Source organism: Hemicordylus capensis, chromosome 6 (genome assembly GCF_027244095.1).
Source record: "Hemicordylus capensis ecotype Gifberg chromosome 6, rHemCap1.1.pri, whole genome shotgun sequence".
NCBI lineage: Eukaryota > Metazoa > Chordata > Lepidosauria > Squamata > Cordylidae > Hemicordylus > Hemicordylus capensis.
In genome coordinates this window covers 142,962,982-142,988,844 of record NC_069662.1, presented here as the reverse complement: position 1 = coordinate 142,988,844, position 25,863 = coordinate 142,962,982, and the positions used below count along the sequence as shown (strand labels likewise).

At 42.3% G+C, this 25,863-nt stretch overlaps 1 protein-coding gene across 8 annotated transcripts in view; it reads left to right on the top strand.

Annotated features, from left to right (window-relative positions):
* The window catches only part of ABI1 (abl interactor 1), a 146,564-nt gene that overhangs the window by 85,104 nt on the left and 35,597 nt on the right, over positions 1-25,863 (top strand). The window contains exon 2 of one of the 8 annotated variants that reach the window (XM_053262381.1): positions 4,769-4,902. The exons of 6 other annotated variants lie outside the window; for them this stretch is intronic. In XM_053262381.1, coding sequence (XP_053118356.1) covers positions 4,879-4,902 — 24 coding nt within the window. In that variant the 5' untranslated portion in view covers positions 4,769-4,878. Of the gene's footprint in view, positions 1-4,768; positions 4,903-6,041; positions 6,187-25,863 lie in introns of those variants that run through there. One more of the 8 variants, XM_053262378.1, reaches the window with a different exon arrangement.

The window sequence follows — 25,863 nt, the reverse complement described above, 5'->3', positions numbered from 1 at the left end:
TTGGTTCTCTTGCTTGCATGAAAGAGCCAATCTTCCCACTCTGGCCATGGCAAGAGCCAACGTGGTGCCAGGGCAGGGAAAAGGCAGCCGTGGGGGCAGGGAAAAGTGGCACAAGCAGCAACCATTGCAGCACGGGGCGAGACTGCGCAACTGCTAGAAACAGCTGAGTGGAGGGCTAGAGTTTGGGGCGCAGGTGTACAGCCACGAACCTTAAAGGGAGCATAGTTCTGAATTTAAGATGAACCCCTGATTTCTAATAACGAAGTAGTCTTGGAATCAATATGGTAAGCCAGGAGTGTAACCTCTGTAGCCAACTGTGACTTAATACTTTGCTGCTGCTGCTGCTATTGCTACTGTGATTAAGTTTTGATTAATTGCACTGTGTATGTGTACTTGTGGCTTTAATTGCAGTAGTGGTTTGTAAGTCACCTTGAGTTCATTTTAATGAAAAGGAATGGAATATATATTTGTATGTATATTTAAAAGCCAGCATTGTGTATGGAATGTGGCACATGAATGAGCTCCTTTAGATCAGAGCTAAAGTTCTCAAAAATTTTCTTGTTTAAAATTCATGTTATATTCCATGCAGTTTGTCCAAAACAAAATATGTCAATATTGAAACGTGCTCAGTTGGGCCAGTTGTTTTGCCAGTTGTCCCTCTTTGCTTTGGTTAGCCTCTCTTTCTTTTTCCTTTGTAATGAGCTCTGGCTATATATAACGAGAAGGCTGATTAAAACATGATTAAAACTCAAACCTATTTGTGTGTCTGTGTAAAAGATTACAGAAGTTTGGCTCACCACTTTTGGTGCTTGGTTCTCCCTCCTTCAAGGTTTAAACTTTCATGTTAGGTCTTCGAATTGTGCTGAATCTGTTTTTAGAAGGACCCCCGCCCCTTCCTGAGTTGGTTTCTCCTACAGCCACCTGCTACTCTTTTTACAGTTTGCACATATGTTTCTGTACAGAAATTGCCTGTGGCTTTCTGGCATGCAAACTACTATTAATGGAACATAAACATTGTCTTTTGTTTCTGTTGTGAGGTAGTGAAAAAGTTGCAAATGCTTGAGAAACCCTAAGTCTAGAACGGGTGGGGAACCTTGGCCCTCCAGCTGTTTTTGAACTACAACTCCCACCATCCGCTGGGGCTGATGGGAGTTGTAGTTCAACCACAGCTGGAGGGCCAAGGTTCCCCACCCCTGGTCTAGAACAATCTCAGTCCTGAATAGATTGCAAAACACATAAATGTCCATGCATCACGTTAGTACTCTGATCATGCATGCTGGATAATCATTACCCACAAGATGTTTTGGGCCTTGAGCTCTTGTTTTTTGGAGGAAGGGAGAAACATGAAAGCATAAGTGGACAACCAAAGGGGGGAAGCCCCTCAAGATTGACAGGAGTAACAAGGAAGTGTGTAAAGGGAGTCAGGTAGAAAAGAGAAATGGCTGCAGCCTTGTCTTCCCTCTCCTGTGAGTGGAGGGTTATTTCCACCTGTGACAACTTTACACTTGCTTCATATAGGCACCAAATTATCTCCTGCATATGTAACTGTTCTTTGCTAACTGCCCTGTATTGTCATTCTAAACTGTTTCACACTAAAGACTAGTGTCACTGAATATGGTGCATATCCAGTGCTTGACTGCAAGCGCATCTTCATTCTTCCAGCACGGCTCTTTTAGGAGATGCCACCTACCAGAAACTGACCGAGTGGCACAAGGCTAATGTCTCCATGCTGGTCTTGCAGCAGCACTTTGAAGCAGACAAGGAGCGTTTCCAGAAATTCAGCCTGATGCTGAATAGTGAGTAAAGTAAAGTGTGCCGTCAAGTTGATTTCGACTCGTGGCGCCCACAGAGCCCTGTGGTTGTCTTTGGTAGAATACAGGAGGAATACAGGAATACCATTGTCTCCTCCTGCGCAGTATGAGATGATGCCTTTCAGCATCTTCCTATATCACTGCTGCCCGATATAGTACCAGCAGGGACCGGCAACCTTCTGCTTGTTAGTCAAGCATTTCCCCATTGTGCCACTTAAGGTGGTCTGAATAATGAATACTGAGTAGTTATTCTCGTTGCCCATCCCATGATGCTAGTAGGAAAGATAAGGGGAGAAACCGAGCAAGTCTGTAGGCAACCGATGAGTCAATTAGACTGGAGCTACTTAAATAGGGTATGTTGCCATGTCTGCCTCTGTTGAAGAGCTCTACTACTTCCCAACCCATCATACTCCAGATGTTGCTTAACTGTAACTCCCATCATCCCCAGTCAGAAACTGTAGCTGGGAATGATGGGAGTTGTAGTTTAGCGACATCTGAAGTACCACTGGTTGGGAATACATGCACTCGAAGACCAAAGTAGTAGGAGCTTAGGACAAGTTCATTACCTTTGTTGTGGCTCAAAGGTCTTATTGTAGGTTCTTGTACAACATACGTTGTCCATACAGGAATGCCTGAAGCAACACTGTGGGCATTCACCCCCCCCCCAAAGATTCTATGCCAGGTGGGGCTGCAACATTAAATCTGTTAGAGGAGGTGAATCTATTTAGCAGCCATTTTGATTGATGGAAAAAAGTGTTATGATTAGTTGGGAAGTGGATGGTTTTGTGTAAAATTTATTTTGAATACAATAGTTCTAAAAATGCTGCTTCCCATCTTCAGTTTTTATAAATATTCCCCCCCTTTTTCCTCATATAAGGCCATTTGTCTTAAATGGGTGTCTGCTGTATGTGCATCATTAAGAACAACGTGTGGTTCCCCCCCAGAAAAAAAATAAACATTGGGTTGTATGCATAAGGTTTGCAAATGGAAGAATCTGTGCGAGAGGAGAGGGATGATTTTGCAGATCCCATTTCCTCCAGCCTTCCGCTCCTTAAGGATTGGGAGATCCTCTGGAGCAGGAGGCCATATGAGACTGGGGGGTGCAGCAGGAAGAGGAGGATCAGTGAATATTGTTTGCTTCCATGACACAAATGGAAGTTCTGCCATTTGTGGAACAACAACTTAGGACACAGCCTATTGTCATTTGTATGCACATTTAGTAAATTGATTTCCGAAATCTTGTATTACTGATCTAAGGAACTGTGGCTAGCTGTTGTTTGGCTTCCTATTTGTGGCTGGCAACAAGTCATGATGGCATTGGGCTTATTTTTGGTTGTAAGGTCTATTCAAAACATGCTGCCACCTGGAAGTCTCTCCTTAAATGTGTGGAGCTGCCATCTACTGAGTCAGACCTCTTAGTTGTCTACACAGACTCTAGTTCTCCAGGATTTCAGAGAAGTCTTTCCCTGCTCTGTTTGGAGTCAGGACCTCCTGTAGGCAAGTATATATTTTCCCACTGAGTTTCATCCCTTTTTGTGATATATTTTTATGTTGTGTACCTGCTAAGACAACACTGAAAAGAAAAACACCTTTATGATATTTCTTAATTTACAGACTATTGGGGTGTTTTGCCAAAATGAAAGAATTATTGATTGGTGGACCTGTATGATGTTACAAACTAAGATATATGCTTGTTCTCCTTCACTTTCCAGAAAGCACTCCTAGGAGTACAGATAGCTGTAGTTGGATTCTCTTATTAGATTTTCCTTTTAAACAGTTTCCCTGTTTTGAACTCTATTTTAATGTGTACCCAAGGAGAATGAAACTTTTAACTGAATGTGTGATTAGATTTCATGGCACACACACACATTTGATTGTGGAGTTGTGAGTTTCTTGATGCATAATGAGTTCAAATTTCCTTCTGCAGTCTATTTCCTCATTTCATTCTCAAAACTTTGTATAACCTTTGGCCCCAAATAAATGAAAGCAGCTTGCTAATACATCATTGTAAATATACCATAGCTCAGGACTGTTAAGATTTTAAACGGTGATAAAATATAGTTGTATTTTTAAAATGTAAAGGTTGAAGCCTAGTAACTTTTTAAAATATACTCTAAACTGTAGTTTCCAAATGCTTTCATATTAGTCTGCGGAACAACTTCGTAGTAATGATTCCAGGGAAAAGTGGTTTGTGGATTCTGGCACTGTAAACCAGCCTGCATGACCTCTGTAAACATTTTCACAGAGTACACAGGGGATTCACCAAGCATCATGCACATAATTTGCCCATAAAATTGTTGGGTGCAGCATTCACATTATATCCATATCTCCTCTATGTTAGAGTAGTGAGTTCCGCAGGTAAGAGATCTTGAGACTATATAAAAAGTTGGTCTCTTTGGAATGCACACCAGCTGTGTACTCTGTGTGCTCATTTAATAGCAGAACTGCTGAGAGACATTAAAACCAAAATGACCACTACCTGATCTGGTCCCTTTCCTCACTGCCACTGCAATTTTCTACTACTACCTTTCAATGAGTCTCAAATGGACTATTCAGAGTGTATGTGTCGGTTTAGTCAGTGTGCTTGGGCTTTTTAAAACCCAGGTCTTGTTCCTCAATATTGTTTACTGTGAAAAAGCTTCCAGTTGAAAAATTGGAGATAGTTCCATTTCTTTAGAAATCGATCTTGGAGTTAAGAAATACATGGCAAAATGCAATTTCCACAAATAATATTGATACACATATGTCCAAAATAGCCCTGTTCCTCTTTAAACACATGCTGATCAGTTGTGTGTGTGTGTTCTATCTATCTATCCATACACACACAAACACACACACACACACACACACACACACACACACACGCACGTGCGCTCTCTCTTTCGCTCTCTCTCTCTTCCTAGTTGCTCATTAGACATTAACTGAAATCCTCTACCATGCCCCTTACTCTCTTTCAGAAACCATCCCTGAAGGTTGGGTGACCTTCTAGAGTGGTGGTCCATGAGGTGTGCTGGGCTGCTACAGGAACAGAGGAAGTGGCAACCTTTCATGTTTACTCTTGGCCTCTATGACAGTGCTTGTCAGCAAAATGGTCTCTGGAAAGCTTACTGTAAATTCTCAGCTGAGTCTTGTGGGGGCAGTGCTATCTGGGCATTTGCAGCTATGTTGTGCACTCCCTCCCTTTCTGATTCTTAAAGATGAATTATCCTTTTTTGAAATATGCTTGGGTATCAAATGCATTTCCCTGCTGCAATGTTTTTATTTATTTATTTATTTATTTTTATGTTCATCCCTATATGTATAGGTGAAATAGTCTATCATTGGAATAGTAAATGCAAATAACCTGGACTCAAGGCATCCAGGGAAGAGTCTAAATGTTTCTTGAATAATACTATGTTATTTTCTGAACTGTTCAGAGCAATTATGGATGTGTGACAACTTTAATTGCCCATCCATCTGAAGCAAGTCTATGCTGCACTTGCAGAGAAAAAGCAGTCAGATGTTGAGTATTTGCCCCAAACCATATGGGATATCAGAGCCAGAATTAGACTCCACATTTCCTTTTTTCTTTCTTGTGCTCCAGCCACAAAACTTTGACAGATTATGACATGTTCATAGACGATACGACTCTTGCTTTCCAGAAAGCCATCTGTCTCTACAACACTGGGCCTGACCTTCCCATTTCATACGTTTTCAAGTTCCATTTCTTATGTACTCGGCTGAACTTTAGCTGAGCTCCCCTGGCATTTCAGCAATGCGGCCCGCTAACCGGGGTGTGTGTGTGTGTGTGTGTGTGTGTGTGTGTGTGTGCGGCAGACATTCTTTGGTATTTTATCTGCCTTTATGTGTGTGCGCTTCCTGGTAGCTCTCTGTCACAGATTAATTACATTCTTTCTGTCCCTATGCACTGAGGGAAACATGTTTTGCTCAATGGAATAAGCATCAACAAACAATCTCATGTTTCTACATCATTTTCTGAATGTTCTTCCGCTGCTTGAAATATGTAATTGTAGGCCAGCGTTTGGAGGGGAGATGGATTCATTGTGTAGAAGAGGCCAGTTCAGCTAGTCCAAAATGTTGCTTTAAGGCAGAGCTGCACAACCTTGGCCCTCCTGCACATGTTGAACTACAACTCCCATAATGCCTGAAGCTGGCCACTGTGGCAGGGGATTATGGGAGTTGTCTAAAAACAGCTGGAGGGCTGAACTCATGCAGCCCTGCTTTAAGGTGACATCCTCTACGTTTCCTACAGGTTAACTTGCTTAATCCATATTAAGGTACCTCGGCGTGAACAAGGTCTGCTTGCAGGATAGATAACTGGAACTGACACAAGAATGGACTACAGGGGAGAATGTGCAACACAGAGAACCCCAGGGTTAGTTGCTTATTTGCTGTGTTCATGCCCCAGTCATTAAGGAGCTTGGAGTGGCTTGCATATGGTCCCCAAGAGGTAGGAACATAGGCAGCTGACATAGGGACATAGGAAGCTGCTATATACAGAGTCAGACAATTGGTTCATTTTGCTCAGTATTGTCTACCTAGATTGGTAGCAGTTTCTCCAAGGTTACAGGCAGGAGTTGCTCTCAGCTCTATCTTGGAGATGCCAGGGAGGGAACTTGGAGCCTAGATGCTCTTCCCAGTGTGACCCCATCCCCTACGGGGAATATCTTACAGCGCTCACACATGTCTCCCATTCAAATGCAACCAGGGCAGACCCTGCTTAGCAAAGGGGACAGTTCATGCTTGCTACCACAAAACCAGCTCTCTTTTCTAGGTCTTCTTTCTAGGTAGGTTATCTGTAGCTTGTCTACATTGTTGCTGAAAGAACAGGTGTAGATCCAGCTGTAAAAGAAGAGAAGTCAGGAATGAAGAAGAAAATAAAGCTTTTTGTGTGATAACTTAAGGGTAAGAATACAGTTGACTTGTGTCAAAAGGAAGATGCGAGGAATTGCTAAAGGCCAGGATTTGACTTGACTTGGAGGTTGGGAGGACTGGCATTCCATCCGAGTGGCCTGAGTGCACAGAAGAAACGAATGTTGCCAGTTTTAATTTTGCAAATCAAAATAACCTGCCATTTGAGTTAATCCCATTGCAATCCATATGGATTGCAATGGGATTAACTCGTGTGTTTTTTGTACAGCTGGCTGCTAGACTTACAACCTGGATTCCTTCTGAAAGCAAAAGCAACCCCCAGCACCACAATTTCTCCCCTGAATTGAAATTTTGTTGGCTTCCCACATGCAGCCATACCATTTGACACCGCAAAGCCATGGCAGTTCTCAGGCCCCAGAGGGAGGGGATGTATTCCCGATATTTGCTTGGATATGCTTCGGACCTATACTTTCCCCTGAACCTGCCAAGTGTCTTTTTGATGTGATGGAAGCTACCTGTTTTGTTCCTTACAAGCACGTGTGACATGCTCTTGGAATGAGAAGAGGCTGAATGCTTGCTTTTTCAGTAGTGGCAGGCGAATGAAACTAGTACTGGCTTCATGTCATCTGCAGAGAGCATGAATAATGGAAAAGTCATGAAAAGGAGCCGTTTGCATTCTGGTACGAGGAGATTACTGGCAGTGGCACTTGACACGAAAGGACCCACCAAGGCTGATTAAGCAGACGCTTAGTTATGTTCTGTTTCTACTCTGCAAGCTGGGGTGCGAGGCTGATTCAGGAAGGCTTGAGCATAGTAGTGTGTGCGAGCCTGAAGAACAAGGACTTTGGATATCTTAGGGTGGAGAAAGGAACTCGCTGCTGTTGCATGACTTATTGACAGCCACAGCTGGGTTCCTTGGCCAGCCATCCTCATGGCAGCTGCACCTGTGGCTGCAAAGAGGATGGACTGAGACTGAATGGCCATTTGGCAACAGGCCTTTATCAGCTATCTCCATGGTCAGAGCTGCACAACTTGGGTTCTCCAGCGGTTGTTGGACTACAACTCCAATCATCCCCAGCTACAGTGCAGTGGCCAGTAGTAGTCAAGGATTATGAGATCTGTAGCCCAACATCTGCAGGAGCTCCGAAGTCTTATAGCCAGAGGAACGCATTGCTGCCATACGTCCAGCTGACGCAGGGATTTCCTTGCTTGAACAATCTTGCATCTTGACTTGGCTGCTAGGTCTTCCTGTGAACTGTGCTAGGAGCCAGGTTAAAGAAAGGCCCGTCAGCACAGGTAGAAGGGGGCCAGGGTTGAAGAGTATTATCGTCTTTCCTGTGTCCATAGCCTCTGCCAATTTACTGCAAGTTTCTACCTACATAATTGGATTGTGGAGCCCCATCACTACATAACTCAAGGACCATGTCCATTCTTTACTTGATGTCATGTGCCACGATGGATGTCCCTAGGGAAGGAACTGTAGCTCAGTGACAAAACTGTAGCTTTGCATATGGGAAGTCCCAAGTTAAATCCCTGTAATAGGAACATGGGAAGTGCCTTATAATGAGTCAGACCATTGGGCCATCTAAGCCGCTGCCAGCCTATGTAGACAATACTGAGCTAGAATCTAGCTCGGTATTGTCTACATAGGCTGGCAGCGGCTTCTCCAAAGTTGCAGGCAGGAGTCACTCTCAGCCCTATCTTGGAGATGCCAGGGAGGGAACTTGGAACTTTCTGCCTGTAAGTATGCAGGTGCTCTTCCCCGAGCAGCCCCATCCCCTAAGGGAATATCTTACAATGCTCACACATGTAGTCTCTCATTCAAATGCCAAACCAGGGTGGACCTGCATAGCAAAGGGCAGAGTTCATGCTTGCTACCGCAAGATCACACAATCTTAAGTGGTGCAGAGGGGAAATGCTTGACTAAATATTTTAAATAAGTAAACAATAAAATATATTGGGCAGCAGCGATATAGGAAGATGCTGAAAGGCATCATCTCATACTGTGCGGGAGATGGCAATGGTAACCCCCTCCTGTATTCTACCAAAGAAAACCACAGGACTCTGTGGGCACCGGGAGTCGAAATCTACTTGTTGGCACACTTTACCTTTACCAGAAGATCAGCTCTTTTTCCTAAAGAAGATTTACTGCTTTCCAAGCAGGGAGGGCAGTCAACTACTCCCCAGAATTTAAAAAAAAAAAAAAAAGCTGACCTAAAGATCCACTCTGAGACCTCAGGCTCATGAGAGATGGTCCATTCTGGTCCAAACTGGACTTGTGTGTACCACTAAGGGAGTCTGGACATAGGCTACTCTCTCATGAGACTATTAGCCACAGTTGGAGGGCTTCAGGCTTTTACCACCAGATTGGGAGTATCTCCAGGTAAGGCTAGACAAGGCCCCTTTCTGAAGTCCTGGAGAGGCGTTTCAAGCCGATGCAGATAATATTGAGCTAGATGGAGCAATGGTCTGACTCGGCATAAGGCAGCTTTCTACGTTCCTTAATTTAGAATACCACAAACATTTTAGGACTGTGATGAGTGGATATTGCTGCTCCTTTAAAATATGTATTTATCTAATATGTGTTTTGATCTAGCAAAACATACCCTACCCATTGAAGCATTGAAGACAACTTCAAACAGAAAGCTTTGCTGCTATATAGGCACATAGACCAATTATCCCAATGCATGAGAGTGGAGACTGATAAGCCGCTAAAAAGGCACATGCCTTTGTAATGCCATTAGCAAAAAGGTTTTGTAGCATCCTTCAAATAACCATTGGGCACATCATAGTGAAGTTTATGCACCCTATATTGGTTTCTTTCCTGGAGCACTGATAACTTTACATTATGGATACTTTTTAAATAGAAAGCAAAAAGAAAAGATGAGTAAACATTATTCATGTCACATTGACTTTTAAAGCCCTTGACATCATCTAGTAGATTCTCTGGCCTACAACAAATCCTAAGATAGGTACTTCTCAGTTCTTTGGACACTCTCAGATCTGCTCTAAAGTTGTACTGCTGCTAATTGTTGCTGAGAGCTATTGGCAGGGTGGTGCATGCTGGACAAAATAACCATAGGAAACCTCCTGTGCCTAGGCCATTCAAAGAAAAACATGGTGGGGTGGGGACCCTCACAGTAAGCAGTAAAGTAAAGTGGGCCATTGAGTCGGTGTCAACTCCTGGCGACTACAGAGCCATGTGGTTTTCTTTGGTAGAATACAGGAGGGGTTTAACATTGCCTTCCTCCCGCACAGTATGAAATGATGCCTTCTAGCATCTTCCTATATCGCTGCTGCCTGATATAGGTGTTTCCCATAGTCTGGGAAATATACCAGCAGGTATTCGAACTGACAACCTCTGGCTTGCTAGTCAAGTCATTTCCCTGTAAGCCGTAGACCAAGTGATAATGCAAACAAAACAAAAACCCCACAAAAAAGTGTATTGAATGCTAAAGAGAACCAAACACCCCAAAGATATACTGTAATTCATTTACTCTCCACAATTCATTTGTACCTCTGAGACTATCATACATTTATTTTATTTTTATCTAAAACATACCGTCCCATTCGCAAGTCCCTGGGCTCTTCACTCTTCATTAAGTTGCCAGACCTCAGCTGCATTCAGCAAGGAGCAGTGGGGTTCTGGAATGGGCAGAAGGCAGAGACTTAGGGTACGCTTGCCACCTGAAGAGCTCCAAAATAAGGAATGCATTAATAAAATCACACTCCACCATGCACAGTCTCTGTTGCATATTCTGCAATGAGCTTTCAAAGCATACTGCACTTTAGGCAACCTACATTATTCTTCCCCCCATTCTCCGAAATATTTTTGCATTTGCCTGCCTTGTTCTTTTGCTGAAGGCTGAGTCAGGCCCGTAGATGGCCTGTTTTTGCCAGCTGCTGCTGCCCCCCTTCTGCCCCCTCCCATTTGATGTCGGAGGCAGGGGCTCGAGGCACAGTGTGCAGTGCGTGGCCCTTGAGGGGCACGGCCCAAGTTCTTTGAACCCATTCACGCAATGGTGGCTCCACCTCTGAGCTGAGTGGAGGAATATGCCATGATGACAGTATGCAGCCAAAGAGGCTTTCGGGCGGAGTAGATCTGAGCAAAAAGCAGGAATCTGAATATAAATATAAGGGATAGGGGAGGAGAACAGAAAGTGAAACATATTCATGCAGTCCTTAGAAAATCTTTTGAAGTGTATCCTCCATTGTAGAAGGGAAACACCTATCATGGCAGCAGGCTGTAAAAGAGACCCCATTTGGGAATATTTTAATGAAGTTCCTGTACCTGTGTGTGACGGACATGAGTGCGAAATGCAACAAAAAAATTCAAGGCCTGGTTGCCTGAATGAAACAGCATTATGAGAAGTGCCCATTATGAGAAGTCCCCCAGTTGCAGGGGAATAACAGCAGGAGAGAGGACATGCCTTCAACTCCTGCCTGTGGCTTCCAGCAGCATCTAGTAGGCCTCTGTGTGAAACAGGTTGCTGGACTAGATGGGCCTTGGGCCTGATCCAGCAGGGCTGTTCTTATGTTCTTAAGTGTGTACTAAAAACGATACCTATATATATCTCTGAATATGTATTTTGGTTATATTAGACAAGAATGCACGTTTACTAGAAAACGATGATTGAATAGAATCATCCTGACTAATGATTTAAATCATTAGAATCTATTCCTTCTGTGAAGTGACTTAAATCATGATTCTGAATCGACTCAACCCTTCCTGGCAGAGACCCAAGGCTTAAAAAAAAAAGGAAGGAAGGAAGGAAGGAACTGCATTTCTTATTAACTTGAAAATTTTAATTCTAAATAAGTCTCAGCTTGTTGCAGTAAGGGAACAAGAGGTAAGCCTGATCTGAGGGGCCAGCAGGAGGAACATCGTCAAGGTCATGCTGACAGTTCAAGCTCCCAAAGGAGGCAGTCAAGGTGGGGCAAGGAAAGGCAAGGACGTAGGGCATGGGAGTCTGGCTAGATGTAGGGAAGAATTGCCCTACTGAGGAACCAAGCCTGAAGCAACCTTTACAGTCGGCCAGCTAGGCCCCCGCATGGTTTTCTAGATCAGGGATTCTCAACGTTGGGTCCCAGATGTTATTGGACTTCAACTCCCATAATCCCAAGCCCTAGTGGCCTTTGGTTGGGGATTATGGGAGTTGAAGTCCAGTAACATCTGGGGACCCAACGTTGAGAATCCCTGCTCTAGATCACTTGGTCTGACTGTGCTCTAGTACCTACTCTGGCTGTCTGGGTGGTTCTGCTGCAGCCAAAAATAAGGCCAATAATTCCCTTTGCCTGAGAGCTTCTCTGGTGACATAAGGGGTAAAGCGTCCTTGCATGTTGCTTGTCCTGATCTGACTGTTTTCCCCATGGAATGGGGAGGGCATCCTGGACTGCTTCTTAAACCTGTGCTAAATTACAGCTAGCTAGCTAGCTAGATAGATAGATAGATAGATAGATAGATCTTTATTGTCATTGTCCTGTGCAGAACAGCGAGATTGAAAAGAATCTACAACCACTACTACAGGACCTAACAAGAATAATCTAAACATATGCCCTAGTGTCTTGGACTTGACAAAACAGATTGAGCTGTTTTGTTAACAGACTTTTAAATAGCAGTTTCATTCCTCTTTGGAAGGAACTGATTGCTTGAAGAGAACTTACAAAATGCATTAATGATTAATCCAACTGGACAAGAATTTTCTCCAAATGTGTTTTTTGCATTGTATATTACTCCAACTTCATGACTAGGGCATATGCTGAAATGGACATTGCAGAGTAAATTACTTTGCTCAGTTTGGATGTTCTTGGTTCAGAATTTTGTTTGCTTCCGGCAGAATGTATTGATTTGCACAAGAATACAGAATGTATTGATCTGTACGGCCAAAGCTGTAGAGCAGGTAGTATTTCAGTTCATTTTCCTGGATTATTTGACTCCTGGGATCAAGCTAATTCTTCTCAGACATGTCTCTATTCTGACTTGTGAAATGCCTACAGGGAACAGGTCATTGATGACTGAACTGCAGGGTTCCTGTCTCGAGCCCTCTAGTGTCTAACAGAGGGCTTGTTCAGATGATCTAAAGTCTCCCAAGCCCATTCATTCCCTTCTATACTTGGGTGCCACAGCATCCTGCTTACGGTTAAACAGCTCTTCAAAGATGGAACTGTTGTAGGTTTTTAATTATGGCTAAGCAGCTGCTCATGTTTGTATGACACACACTGCTGCTGTTCAACCTAACCAGGATGTCTGATGTTGGAGCTCCACATCAAAGGGGAAGAGATAAGAAGGGTTGTGGCAAGGAAATACACAGTTTCAGAAAAGTTTGGGTTGCATTTATGGCCAAAATAACCGGGGCGTGTGTGTGTGTAAATTTCCCAAAGATATTGAATGAATATTAATCAATTCTTTATTCAAACCGTACCTGACACATTTTGTGCTTAAGAGTGAGCCTCCTCAGAGGCAGTTGTGTATTATCATATCTTTCTTTGAGGATTGCATCCCACATCAGGAATATCACAGAGGCTTAAGATAATTGAGCTTTTTAAAGAGCCCTTAACCCCCCCCCTTTTTTTAGCCTGGCCTTCGGTGACTTTTAAGTGGTTTTGATTTTTACTTGTTTTAAAAGTGATTTATTTTGTTTTTGTTCATGTGAACTGCCTAGAGCTATTTGGGGTAGGCAGTATAAACACTAAGAAAAATATTTGGGAGCACACACACACACACACACACACACCCCAGCTTATCTTGGCTTTTTGGTGCTGCCTCCCACCTCTTCCTTTTTTGTTACAGTTATGGTCCAAAGCACCACAGCTTGCTGGATCATCTGACCCAGCTCATTGGCGAGGCCACTGTTGATTTTTATTATTCCTGCTGCTAAAACCATTTCTTTGAGAGTTTTTGCAGGAAACTAAATGAGAGAGCATAATACGTCATAATTACAGCCGTTTGGGGATGTATGACAGTCATGCTGGAGACTATTTTAATTCGTGTAATTAATTGTTTGTTCATTGTCTCCTGCAACATCTTTGAAGGAAGAGTATGTAATTGATGGAAAATGAATGAGATGGGACATATGAATTTCTCTCTTCTACTGTTAACTAAGAGGAAAATATGTAAATTAGAAGTGAATCTCTCTCTCTCCAGAGCTTCAAGATTAGAGTTAAAGTCTCTAATCTAATCTTCTCTGCGTAGGCAGGCATAATTCAGAAGATGGAAAAATTCACCACTGAGCCCCTCTGCTCAGGTACATAATTTTGAGGTATGTGTATGAGGGGGTGGGGCAGGAGAGAGAAGGAGAAAGAGGTCTGTCTGGAGGGTGGCTATAGCAATTAGCCTTCATAATCTTTAGCTGGACTCCAGAGACAAGGTGTCAGAATATATTAATGAAACCTGCTTAAGCAATAGAAGGGAAGGCAGATAGGAACAGAGCCAACACACACTCTAAAGAGTGAGAGGATTTGAGACCCCTGAAATGCAGTTTAAGATGCAATGTGGTTCTATTAGGGATGAGCACGAGCCTGTTCGGCACTTCCTTTTTCAAGTGCTGAGTAGACTTGAATGCTGGCGTTTGAGCCAGCTCAATAGGCAGGGAGAGGTACCTTTTTAAGATGCAGGTAAGGGGATCTCCTTACTTGCTTGCCCCCACCGGCACTCATTTTAGACACAGCCGTGCAGGGTTGCAGTGCTGCTTCCTGGAGCCCTGTGCAGCATCGGCACACACATGGCTGGGGAGCATGCATGTCGGCCATTTGCGTGATCAGCATTGTGTTGCTTATCATGTAAATGGCTGCCGCTCTTCACACATAATGTTGGCATCTGAGATTCACGTGAGTACCCCCTGCCCTAGAAACGTGCACTCCCTCTCATCCCTGCACGAGCCTCTACTTTCTGTCCAGCTTTTGATATGCCAAGATTGGTTATGATGTCCGATTAACCAGCTTTGGTTTATGCTGCCCGACTCAACATCTGTAACTCCATATCTCAGTTATAAATCTTTGTTTCCCTGACTGAAGTAGGGCAAGACATGCAGAGATTGGTGGATTCAGAGGTCATGACCAATCTTGACTTCATGGGATAAGAAGTAGAGGCTTGTGTGGCAGTGGTGGGGAGCACTTCCTCCCAGAGCTGTGGGTGACCGTGGGAACCCCTGGTGCAGATGTTAATAGTAATATTGCATCACTTATTCTGCTACTGTTTATGAGGGAGCTGTAGAGGGCCTTCACACCTCGTTTTTGATAACTAGAAAATAGGAGCCTGTGGGGGAGACTAATTGTATAGTTAGTCTTCCCCTCTGGCTCCTGAGATTCTACCAGGCATTACTCACATGTTTTATCACTTACCCCTTGTCTTAACAACAACAACAACAAGCCAAATTTTTAAAGATGCTTTTTTCTGTGCCCGGAACCAAACTCTATAGTAATGTGGAATGCACATACAGCTATATGTGTACACTGTACGGAGAAGAGTTCTGTAGTTCTACACTTTAGAGGAAATATTTCTATTATTAGAAGATTTCAAAGTAAGCTAGGAAAATTAATTGCATGGCTACAATTCAATTCTTGCGAAATGTCAGCATTTAAAACTTTGGAAGTGTGCAAGCTGTTAGAGAGCTGGTGACCTGTTGAAGCAAAACAGCTGCTATTTCTGTAAATACCAACTCTACCAGGTTTTGTAAGGCAGCTTGAATAACTAGAGTGCAAAAGTTGCTATGCAAAACTATGCTGCCATTTCCTCTCTTCTGTTTTAACTGTCACATTGATCTCAGGAAGCATCTATTCATGAATGCAGTTGCGTTTAGTGAGTGGAGAAGCACCCTCGGGATGGAACACATAATCAGATTTCTGCATCCTTTCCTATCCAATTTAGATTTCTGTGATAGTACATCTTCTACCTCACAGCTGTGATGGCAGCCCACAAGATAAGAACTTCGTGGTTTATAGTGGTATTCTCTTGCAGCCTGGCCCTATGCATGCTTTGCTTGGAAGCAAGACCAACTGAGTTGATTGGGGCTAATTATCTCTGGGATGGAAGCCTTAGACTACAGACAGGGAGTCTCGCTGGCAGCTTTGTAGCTTTAGGAAGCCTAGCTGGTGTGCAATTAATGAAAAGGTTCCGTTTGATACTCGTCTGCAATGACCAGATAATAGTAATTGAATTGGAACACCTTGCTTTTAATTTTGTTGCTAGGAATATTTTTCTTGGCTTCCCCTTAATTGTACACAATCCTCAAATATATATATATATATATATATATATATATATATATATTTATGAAACTTGTCTAAAATCAGAATGTTATGTGTGGTGGTTTGTTTTTACTTAAACAAGTTCTGAAGAACTTGGAAGCTTGTTTGCTTGCAACTCTTTCATTTTGAGTGATCTTAATTAAGTTATACTTCAATTTGCTACTTTAATTTGTCAGATCTTTGTGCAGCAGAACTATATTTAAATGTTACTATGACTAAGTTAAGAACATATCTCCAGCTGCATCATACTGAGTCAGACCATTGGTCCAGCTAGCTCAGTATTGTTTACACTGACTAGAAGCAGCTCTCAGATGGATTTTTACCAGCCCTATCTGACGTTGCCAGGGATTCATGGCAGGGAAGTTACAATGAGATACAGGACTGCTTGATATACACACACACACACACACACACACACACACACACACACACAAACCCTATCTGTATCTAATTCTCCTGCATATGTGCATATGTAATACCTCTTGCTATGATGTCAACACATGGTGTATTATCTTGTTGCACTCCACGTCCTTCGGTAGGGGAACCATGCAACATGATGAAGTCACAGGCTTGATACTACAGAGGAAGGATGAAGTAAATACAGATTTTGGGTGAAAGCCCTACATCCTGTGTAACACTTCCACCCTAAGGAAATCCTTGTGTAAGACTTCCCAGGTTCTTCCTATGAATACAGATATTATTCTTGAGTGTGGAATCTCATCTCAGTTCAGTCCCACAAACTGCTTGTTTTAAGTAGTGTTTTAAATGATGATTTTTTTTTTGTTTTTAAACCAGCTGTACACCGCCCAGGGCCTCTGGATGAGGTGGTTTATAAGCATAATAAATAAATCAATGAATAACAAATATTTTATTTATTTATTTATCTTTTATTTTGTATTTTTATTTTATTTATTCTTTATTCTTTATTTTATTTTTATTTTTTTAAAAAATTTATATACTGCCTAGTATATAAGTATATATATGAGAGCCAGCATGGTGTAGTGGTTAGAATGCTGGACCAATCCCCATTCAGCCATGATACTTGCTGGGTGTCTCTGGGCCAGTCACTCTCTCTCAGCCTAACTTACTTTACCAGGGTTGTTGTGAGGAGAAACTTAAGTATGTAGTACACCCCTCTGGGCTCCTTGGAGGAAGAGTGGGATATATAATATAATAAATAAAAATAAAATAAATAGTATAAAAATCTCTAGGTGGTGTACAGAATTAATAAGTAGTAAGCCAATATGCTTAGTGGGTAGCATCCAGATTAGTTAGTCATGACTTAAGCACCACTGAAATAACTGAGACAAGTTAGTCATGACTAGCAAGCCCCATTAATTTCAGTAAAACTTAGTCATGACTAACAGTCTGCATGCAGCTCATTGTGTTCTCTTCAATATTTTAATATCTCATGCTTGCTAGTTATCCCAGTGCCGTTACATGCTCTGACTAAAAGACTGGGAGGCAGGAACACTTTCCCCAAGAAGGAACTTTTTCAAGTGGTGGCTCTTTTATATTTAGCCTTGGAAGAGCAACTGTCCTCATTTAGCCCGGCATATCATCGCTCCCAGTGGATGTTGCCTTGTGTTTCTTTTGAGATTGTGAGCCCTTGTGGGACAGGGAGCCATTTTCTCATATTGTTTGCTATGGCAACTTTGTGTGTGGAATAGTGGTATATCAATATTAATTTACTTAGCAATTTGGTAAAATGTGTACCTGCTCTTTCTTATAACACGTCAGTGTGTATAGAGACTTCTTCCTCTTCTTGTTCTTTCCAAGTGAAAGTGAAAATTCAGGGAAGGGGCTCAGAATATCCAGGCGGAGGAGTCAGCTTCCTCATTACTGTTACAATCCTGTGTATTACTGTTAAAGCAGATTTGAACTCTTAGTCTGTGTGAGAATACAGTCTTTGCATAGGAAGAGCTGGCACTGAGAGTACAGTTCACTGCAGTAACAATCAAGTCAGCTGGGTGATTTTGTTTTACTTTAATGCCAGTGAAAATTCTTAACCTGCTGACATCTCTTCTAAGCGGCATTTTCCTACTCCATGAGAACAATCATGAAATTATTTTCTCTAAGGCTAAAAAAGAGTGCTGTACTTCACAAGAGCTGCATTCTGCAAAAAAGCAATTTGGGCACAGGCACAGCTTTTTGCACTTCCTCAGTGCAGAAATGGAATTAACTCTGACAGTATGTGCTTAGCTCAAACTACATTGCCCTATCCTTTACAACTGGGAGAAGAGAATGTTACAGTTCTAAGGACAGGAGGGTCCTTTGGAGGCTTTCGTTGCAAGTACTAACTGTGAATCCTACGGCACAAATATTTAGCCATCCCCCTAAAAGTCTATATAAACATAAGATTTTACCAGTATCTTTTCTCTACAGAAGAATTTCTCTCTCTAGACTAGCTAGTTTCCCATCTTGGTCAAGTCACATACCACTTCTCATCTCTAAAATTGAAATATCAAAGAACTACTTTACAAGCTTATTTTGATTATTAAGATTGTGAAGAATATTGCATTAGGGGGCCAGCACTGATAAACTCCACACAATAAATTTAGTGCATTTATATACAGCCCCATATAAAAAATGTCCCTGGGTGGTTCACAGGCACCACACCATGCTGGCTCTTTTATCTGTCTACAGTGGGAGGAATGAGGCCTGCTTGCTCGCTATCCCTCGAAGTCTGGGATAGGCAACCTTGGCACTCCAGCTGTTAGGCTTAACTACATACATTACGGCCAGAGTCGCTGTCTATGACTCCATCTTGCTTATTGCAGGAACCAGGAGATACTGCCTCTGTGCTGGAGATCATGCTGAAGAATTGTCCACTGACTAGCACAACTCACTTTAAAAACTGATTCTTGGTGGTTGTTTTTTAAATACTTGCTGTTTTATTCTAATTCTGCTTAATTTCACTTTTTAAAAATAGCTGTGTAATTGTAAGCTGACCCTGATGTTTCAGGAGAATGTCTTCTGTAATTTAACTTTTCAGTAAACCATTCACATTTATGGAGCTGTTAATTTTTTCTAATTCACTACAACGTTGTGAACCCTTCCCCCCTCCCGCAAATGTAATTACTTTTTCTTTGACCCAATTATTAAACGTTATGCAGTATGCTAAGAAATTGTTTAACATTTCATTTGATGAAATGAATGTATGGCATAGTAAAGAATTCTCAGTGCCACATTAAATGGCAGTACTATACAGTTTTCTATAAGTGGCTAAAAAACCGGAAAAACAAATCTCTGGCTAAGCCACATCTTGCCATTATTTTACTCTATAAAATATTTGTTTATGGTAAGAACATGTCCAGTGCATTAACTGCGATCTATAAAATCTCATTAAATGTGCTTTTACTGGAAGAGGAGCAGCAGGATCTGCTTTCTGTATGTCAGCGATGCAACTCTAAATACAGATGGACATTCCAAACTGTAGGGACACATTCATTGTAAAGAGTTGCTCATAAAGCAAGTCAAACTAGGTCCAGAGAAGGGGAAGGAAGGCCCCTGTGTTTAATGATGGGACATTTGTATAGCAGACTGAAAATGAGGTTTCCTTTCCATTTTTGTATCCCACTCCACCACCACCACCACCCCGCTGCGATGGAATGCCTTCTCACAATAGATTTATTTATATAAACCATATAGTTTAGTTGCAATTTGCTTTGCAGGCAGGATGCCAGATTGATGGACTTAATTGTAGGATATAATTGGAAGTCTGACATGTTACGTTCTAAACTAAATTGTCCTATTCCAGCCAGGGTGACCCTTAGAGAGGCTCTGAGCAAGAGACTGCATTTGGCTCTTTATAAAAGCCCACCTTTGGAGAGAGCCAACTGGAAGCATTTGCCTGGCAGGGTCATGTAGTCTTCTAGGATCTAGGAAAACTTTTACTAAGAACTTTCTGGAAAGCCCGGTGTGGCTTTGAAATGACTGAGCTTTTTAGTAGAAACATAAATTTGGAAAGAACCTTCGAGGTTTCCTTGCCCAATTTATTGTGGCTGGGGAAGATGGGAGTTGTAGTTCCACAACAACTGGAGGGCGAGGTCTGCCCACCTAGAGGAAGAGCCTCTAGTCTAGTGGTTCTGGCCTGCTGTGTATTTGAAGCTTCGCCTTTCAGGTGAGAGCTGACAACAATTCAAATAAAAGTCTCAGGCCAGATCCAGACATAATGGGGAACTGGAATCAGTGTAGCCAGACGTCCCTGAACCTTCAAATGCGGGAAACTACAGTTCGGACCCCAACTCAGCCCGAGGACTCGAACTCATCAAACTCCAGTTTGAACCCTCAGTTTGAAGTGAGGTTCGCTGCTCTGGCCTCTAATTTGCGGCTGCCTCCGTTATGTCCGAATTCAGTAATGGAGGTGGCCTCCCCTGAGACCAGAGTAGAGGGAAGGAAGCTCCGCACTCTCTTCATGCTGATTGTCTGCTGCAGCTGTCTGTCAATCAAAGGAGGAAGCCAGTACCCCTTCCTCTCTGCAGTCTCATAGATTGCAGAGAAGAGGCCAGCACTTGCATCCGAATTTGGATAGGTAAGTGCGTGGTCGGGTGCCGGGAGCAGAACCATGGGTTCATTGGACCCTCGATTCTTTGTTATGCCCAAATTTGGTCCCAGAGCATGATCTGAGGGAACATGATATGGGCACCTTCCTGAAGCGAAGCACATTTAGATCTGGTCGGTGCCTGGATGGGTGACCAACTGGAAACCCCATATACGCTGCTTTGAGTTCCATGGTGGAATACGTGATAAACAATGGGATTAAAAATGACAAAGCTTTCGGAGCTGCGGCCTCGCAACGGACTCTCTCTTGGATGAAATGCCAGAGCTGCAGATTTAGGCTCCTCATATTTTGAAAATTCAGAATTCCAGCCTCAGAACTAGAAATTGGAGTGAAGCCCTTTTTCTTAGAAACCCTTCTCACTGGAGCCTTGAGGAACAGAGTCCCTGACACAGACGCCTATTGATACATATCTGAATAGTTCCTTCTGCCTTGGAGTCACTCTCTGAGGACAAATAGTGTTCTGTTTAGCTTTCTCTTAAGTGCTGGGAAGTTCAGAGCAGCCTTAACATTGTGGGCTTCCTTCTGTAGAAAAGGGAGGCTACCATTTCAGGTGCCTCTGTGTCTTGGAGGGGAAAGGCAGGGTGTACATTTTTAAAAGAAGTGCTGGTGTCTTGAAAACGTGTGCCGATATTTACAGCTAAGGAAACCACTTTCAAGAGCTTGGGAGTGTAATTGCAGAATCTCCTTAGGCCTGATACGAGCATATCAGGTAGTGTGTTTTAAAGCCTCTCTTTCCTGAATCAAAAACTGCCAGGTTTTTCTGCAGACCTAGCCATGAAGTAATTATGTCTCTTATATGTGGTTTGGTGTTAGAAACTCTGGTTCAATTGGATCAGCAAGTGGAACTCCCTGCCACCAGTGTTCCCTGAAAAAGAGATTCCTAGATATTGACTATAACTCCCATCATCCCCAGCAGTGGCCTTGGAACAATGGGAGTTGTAGTCAATGATATCTGGGAATCCCTCTTACAGGGAACCGTGCCTGCCACTATGTATGGTTTGAAAAAATTGATTAGTAGTAATGCTTCTAGGGTCATGATGCCCACTTCACAATCCTTGTAAAGTGTACAAAATCTTTTTGTGCCATTTTATTATATTGAAGATATAATATAAAAGTCCTTGGGACTTAAAGTCATAACACCTTGTTGATAAAAGTTAGTTATTATGTCTAATTAAATTCAGTAGGACTGAAGGCAGTTTTACCTATTTCAAGGTGTAGGGAGAAAATATATACCAGGGTTTCTTAACCTTGGGCCCCCAGATGTTGTTGGACTACAACTCCCAGAATCCCCAGACATGGCCTTTGTGGTTGAGGATTCTGGGAGTTGTAGTCCAACAACATCTGGGGGCCCAAGGTTAAGAAACCCTGATATATACAATCACATCTGTGTGACAAATGCAAAGCACCATGTTTTTGCTGGGGTGAAAAATGGGGAAGCCATGGCAATTGTAGTTTCTGGATATGCACACAGGTATCACAGAAGATGTGTGCATGATCTAATCAATCAAATCTTTATTTCAGGCAACAACCAGCACAAATGTGCATGATTTATACACATGGTAGTATACTATTTGCTCACCCGTTTTAAACGTCGGGTGAAGTGGCCTTGAAACATTTACACTTCACTTATTTCAGTGGACAGCATGGCTCAACACAGTGTGCTATGAGAACATCACTGTGATGCCAGTGTTTCTGGCAGAAAATGTGTGATTGTGGATGTGTGAGTTTATTGAACGTGCAAACATTTTCAAGACACCAACATACATATGTCTGAGAAATATGATGCATGTTTTCACAGATATATGAGCTGGTGTTTAAGGATATGTGCATTGTGTGTGATATTCACACAATGTGCATTTGCTGTGGAAATGCTGCTGTCACACTGGTGCTTCCCTGCAGCAGCATAATGTGTGTGGCATTTTATTAACCAGGGGTTCTCAAACAATGGACCCCGAATGTTGTTGGACTACAACTTGCATCATCCCAGACCAGGATGACCTTCAGCCATGAAGGTCAAAATGAAGCAAAGGTTGAGGTATTGGAGCACACGTTCATTTTGCAGTTTCCTTTCCATTTTAGGCTGGAAACTGTTGTTGTTTACTGCTTTTCAGCAAAGGAAGTTCTCAGATTTGCGGAGCAAAGGGGAAAAAGAAAATGTTTTCCTGACCCCGAAGGACTCACAATCTAAAAATAAGCACAAAGATTATACCAGGCCCTTGGAGAGACTAGTGCTCTGCAGTGTTGAAGAGGGACAGTTGCTCTCCCCCTGCTAGATATAATAGAGCCATCCCTTCAGAAGCTGGCTCTTTACCTGGTTGGCAGGGACAGAAAGCACCCTGCCCATAATCTGCAAGAGTGTGGAAGCAGTAACTGATACAGTATAAGAAGTTGTGTTTGGGAGAAGAAAGTAGGGATGTCCCAGTGAGTACATGCAGTGTGTGCAGTCAATGAGCCTCAATAGCATCCTTGGATCCCAGCCACACAACAAAAAAGGGCTATCTGTGATGTGTATATGTTTTGTGTTTTGAAGACTGAATCAATATCTGATGCTAGACACTCTAAGAACTTTCCCCTCCCTGTCTCCCTCCTTCTCTTCTTTCCCCGCTTTCTCCTCTACATCAGGTGTACTGGTTTTGTATTTTAATTTTTTAAAAATCTAGAGTTTGAGGGTGAGGGGTTGTTCTGCACAATGTTTCCTGGGGTTCCAGTTCATTTGACATGTAGATAGCTAAAGGGCAGCTGTTACTTGGTATAAATCTCAAGCTATGCTCCGAAAACTGTATTTTCTTCTCATAAGACCAACATTGCCGGGCTTTTAAATGTAGCAGCACCTGGTTGTAATAGAACAATATAATCACTATTGAGCTCCTTTCTTGGAAATTAAGGTTAGGAAAATAAGTAATTATACAGAATATAAACAACATTGTGGTGTCTTGGGTCTGGAATCTATCATACCTAGGGCTCTGTGTATTTCTTACTGTAGTCTGGTACCATGAAGAAGTGCTTGAATTATAGGAGAGTCTTACTTGCTTTCCTTTTCTGCTGGCCCCCAAAGCTATTTGTATGTGGTGAGTGGATTTTTATAAAATGGGTGGGGGGGGGATAGAGAGCAGGGCTTAAGAGTTCACTACGTTTCTCCTCATAATTTCAACATTGTCAAGAATGCGTTCATTTAAAAACAAAACCAATTTTCTATCCCTCACCAAGTGTGGGTTTGGCAATGTCTGGTGAAATTTCAGATGCTGAGTAGGTCTGCATTGGCAATGCCTTTTGGGCAAGGTCAGTCTGCAGACATTGGTGACGCTAACTCTCTCACGCTGACATTGCTGTCTATGTGAGGTGTTAAAATTGCTGTAGAACTTCCACTGAATGTTAAAAACTGGGAGGACAACCAAGGCACCCATACTAACATTGCCCTTGTGGAAGTATGTGCGAGGGGGCAGGCAGGGGCAAGTTACACCAATCCCATCTTGCCTCTGCTGCCCCTGAAAATGTGTCCCTGTGGGTTGAGAGACCCTTGAGGACATATTGAGGGGCATTGAGGCAACAGAGGGATGGGGAGGAGTTGAAGATTGCCCCTCTCCCTTTCATGAGAGGACTGTATTTCTGAGAGGTTAGCTTTAGTCGTAATGCTGCCCAATTTCTTCATCTAAGAGAGTAGAGCAAGTGTCCGGTGAGCCTCTCAGGGAAGAGACTTTCTCAAACAAGGTGGCGCCTCATAGAAGGCCTACTCCCTCGTTGCCACCCACATAGCCTCAGTTGCTGGAGAGCCTCTGAAGAAAGACACAAAATATAAATAGGTTGATATGAGGGGCATCATTCCTCGAAGTATTTGGGTTCCAAGCCATGCAGGGCTTTAGAAGGAAGAAGTCACTCAAAGGAATCACTTTGGGTTGCACTTGGACTGGGTGCCAGTGCAGTTTATGCTCACCTAAAAGCTGTTCTGCATGCTCAGCTAGCAATCTTAATTGTTAGAAAACTGGTGTGTGTGTGTGGCCGTGAAGTCATATGACGGTGTACTTTGTTGCTCAACCTTAAACTGTATGGCAGTGTAATTTGAAAAACGGTGATATCCAGAACTAGATCAGCTAGTTTTTCTGCACACTGATATATACTGTACTGATTTAATATAACATTTTGAAATACAGTGGTGGTGATTGCCTAACCAGTGAAAGAGATCTTAATCATTTCTCTTATCCTATTTAATTTTAATTGGCAGAGATACTGCTGTATCCCCAGCACTGTCTAGGTAAACATTAGCAGTGCCTTTTTATATTTAATATATACAGCTTTCTGAGCAAAGGTTAATGGAAAGGCTTTTTAGAGGTAGAAGAGCTTCATTGGCAAATTGGAAATGTAATTCCTATTGGAAGCTGAAAGTAAAACATATAACTGACACATGTATTTGTATGCATCTTTTTCTAAAAATAAACATAGGATATCAAAGCATGTATTTCATTAATCCAGTTTGAGGGTGCCAGAATAATATGAAGCAAAAAATTCCTGATCTTTGCTTTCTGCCTCTCCTCTTAGATTACATCTTGAATTACTACGCAATCTGTTAATGGAGGAAATAGAAAGTGGTGTGGAAGTTACTTGATTTCTTATTACTTATGTTGTAGCATTATTTCAAACAATGTTTTGAAAGCAATTGAACAGATTAACAAAGACCTCAGAGTTGTCTTTGCTGGCTTAGCTTTTCGTTTAGGCCATCAAGTTCCATATAGAAATACGTGCTCTTGCACTTGACCAAATGATGGACTGCAGCCTTTCAGGGTGTGTGTGTGTGTGTGTGTGTGTGTGTGTGTCTTTTTAAAAAGAGAGCATTTTCATAACAATATAGCATTAAAAAGTGAAAATTCATTACAGCCCCTCACCTAATGCAGAATACAGATCATTCCGTACATAAAGTTATGCAATAAAGGCGGTAATTTCTAAGAAGAATCTGCCCAATTTTCTAAGTTTGAAAATGTCAAGCAATTTTCATTAATAAGCTTAACATTAATTACCTTACCTCTATAAGTATTTAATGCTCAGCAAAATCCCTTCCCCAGTCATGTTCTTTATAACGAATACAACAAATATTTATATACTGCTTAAAAAAAAATCTCAAAGCGGTTTACATAGATATAAATAAATAAAAATTAATTTATTTTTTAAAAACGGCTCTCTGTCCCCAAAGGGCTCACAGTCTAAAACAGAAACATAAGATAGGCACCAGCAGCACCCACTGGAGGGATGCTATGCTGGGGATGGATAAGGCCAGTTGCTCTCCCCCTGATCAATCAGTTGCTTTCCCCCAGAGAATCACCACTTTAAAAAAGTGTCTTTTTAGGGAGGAGAGCTGGTCTTGTGGTAGCAAGCATGACA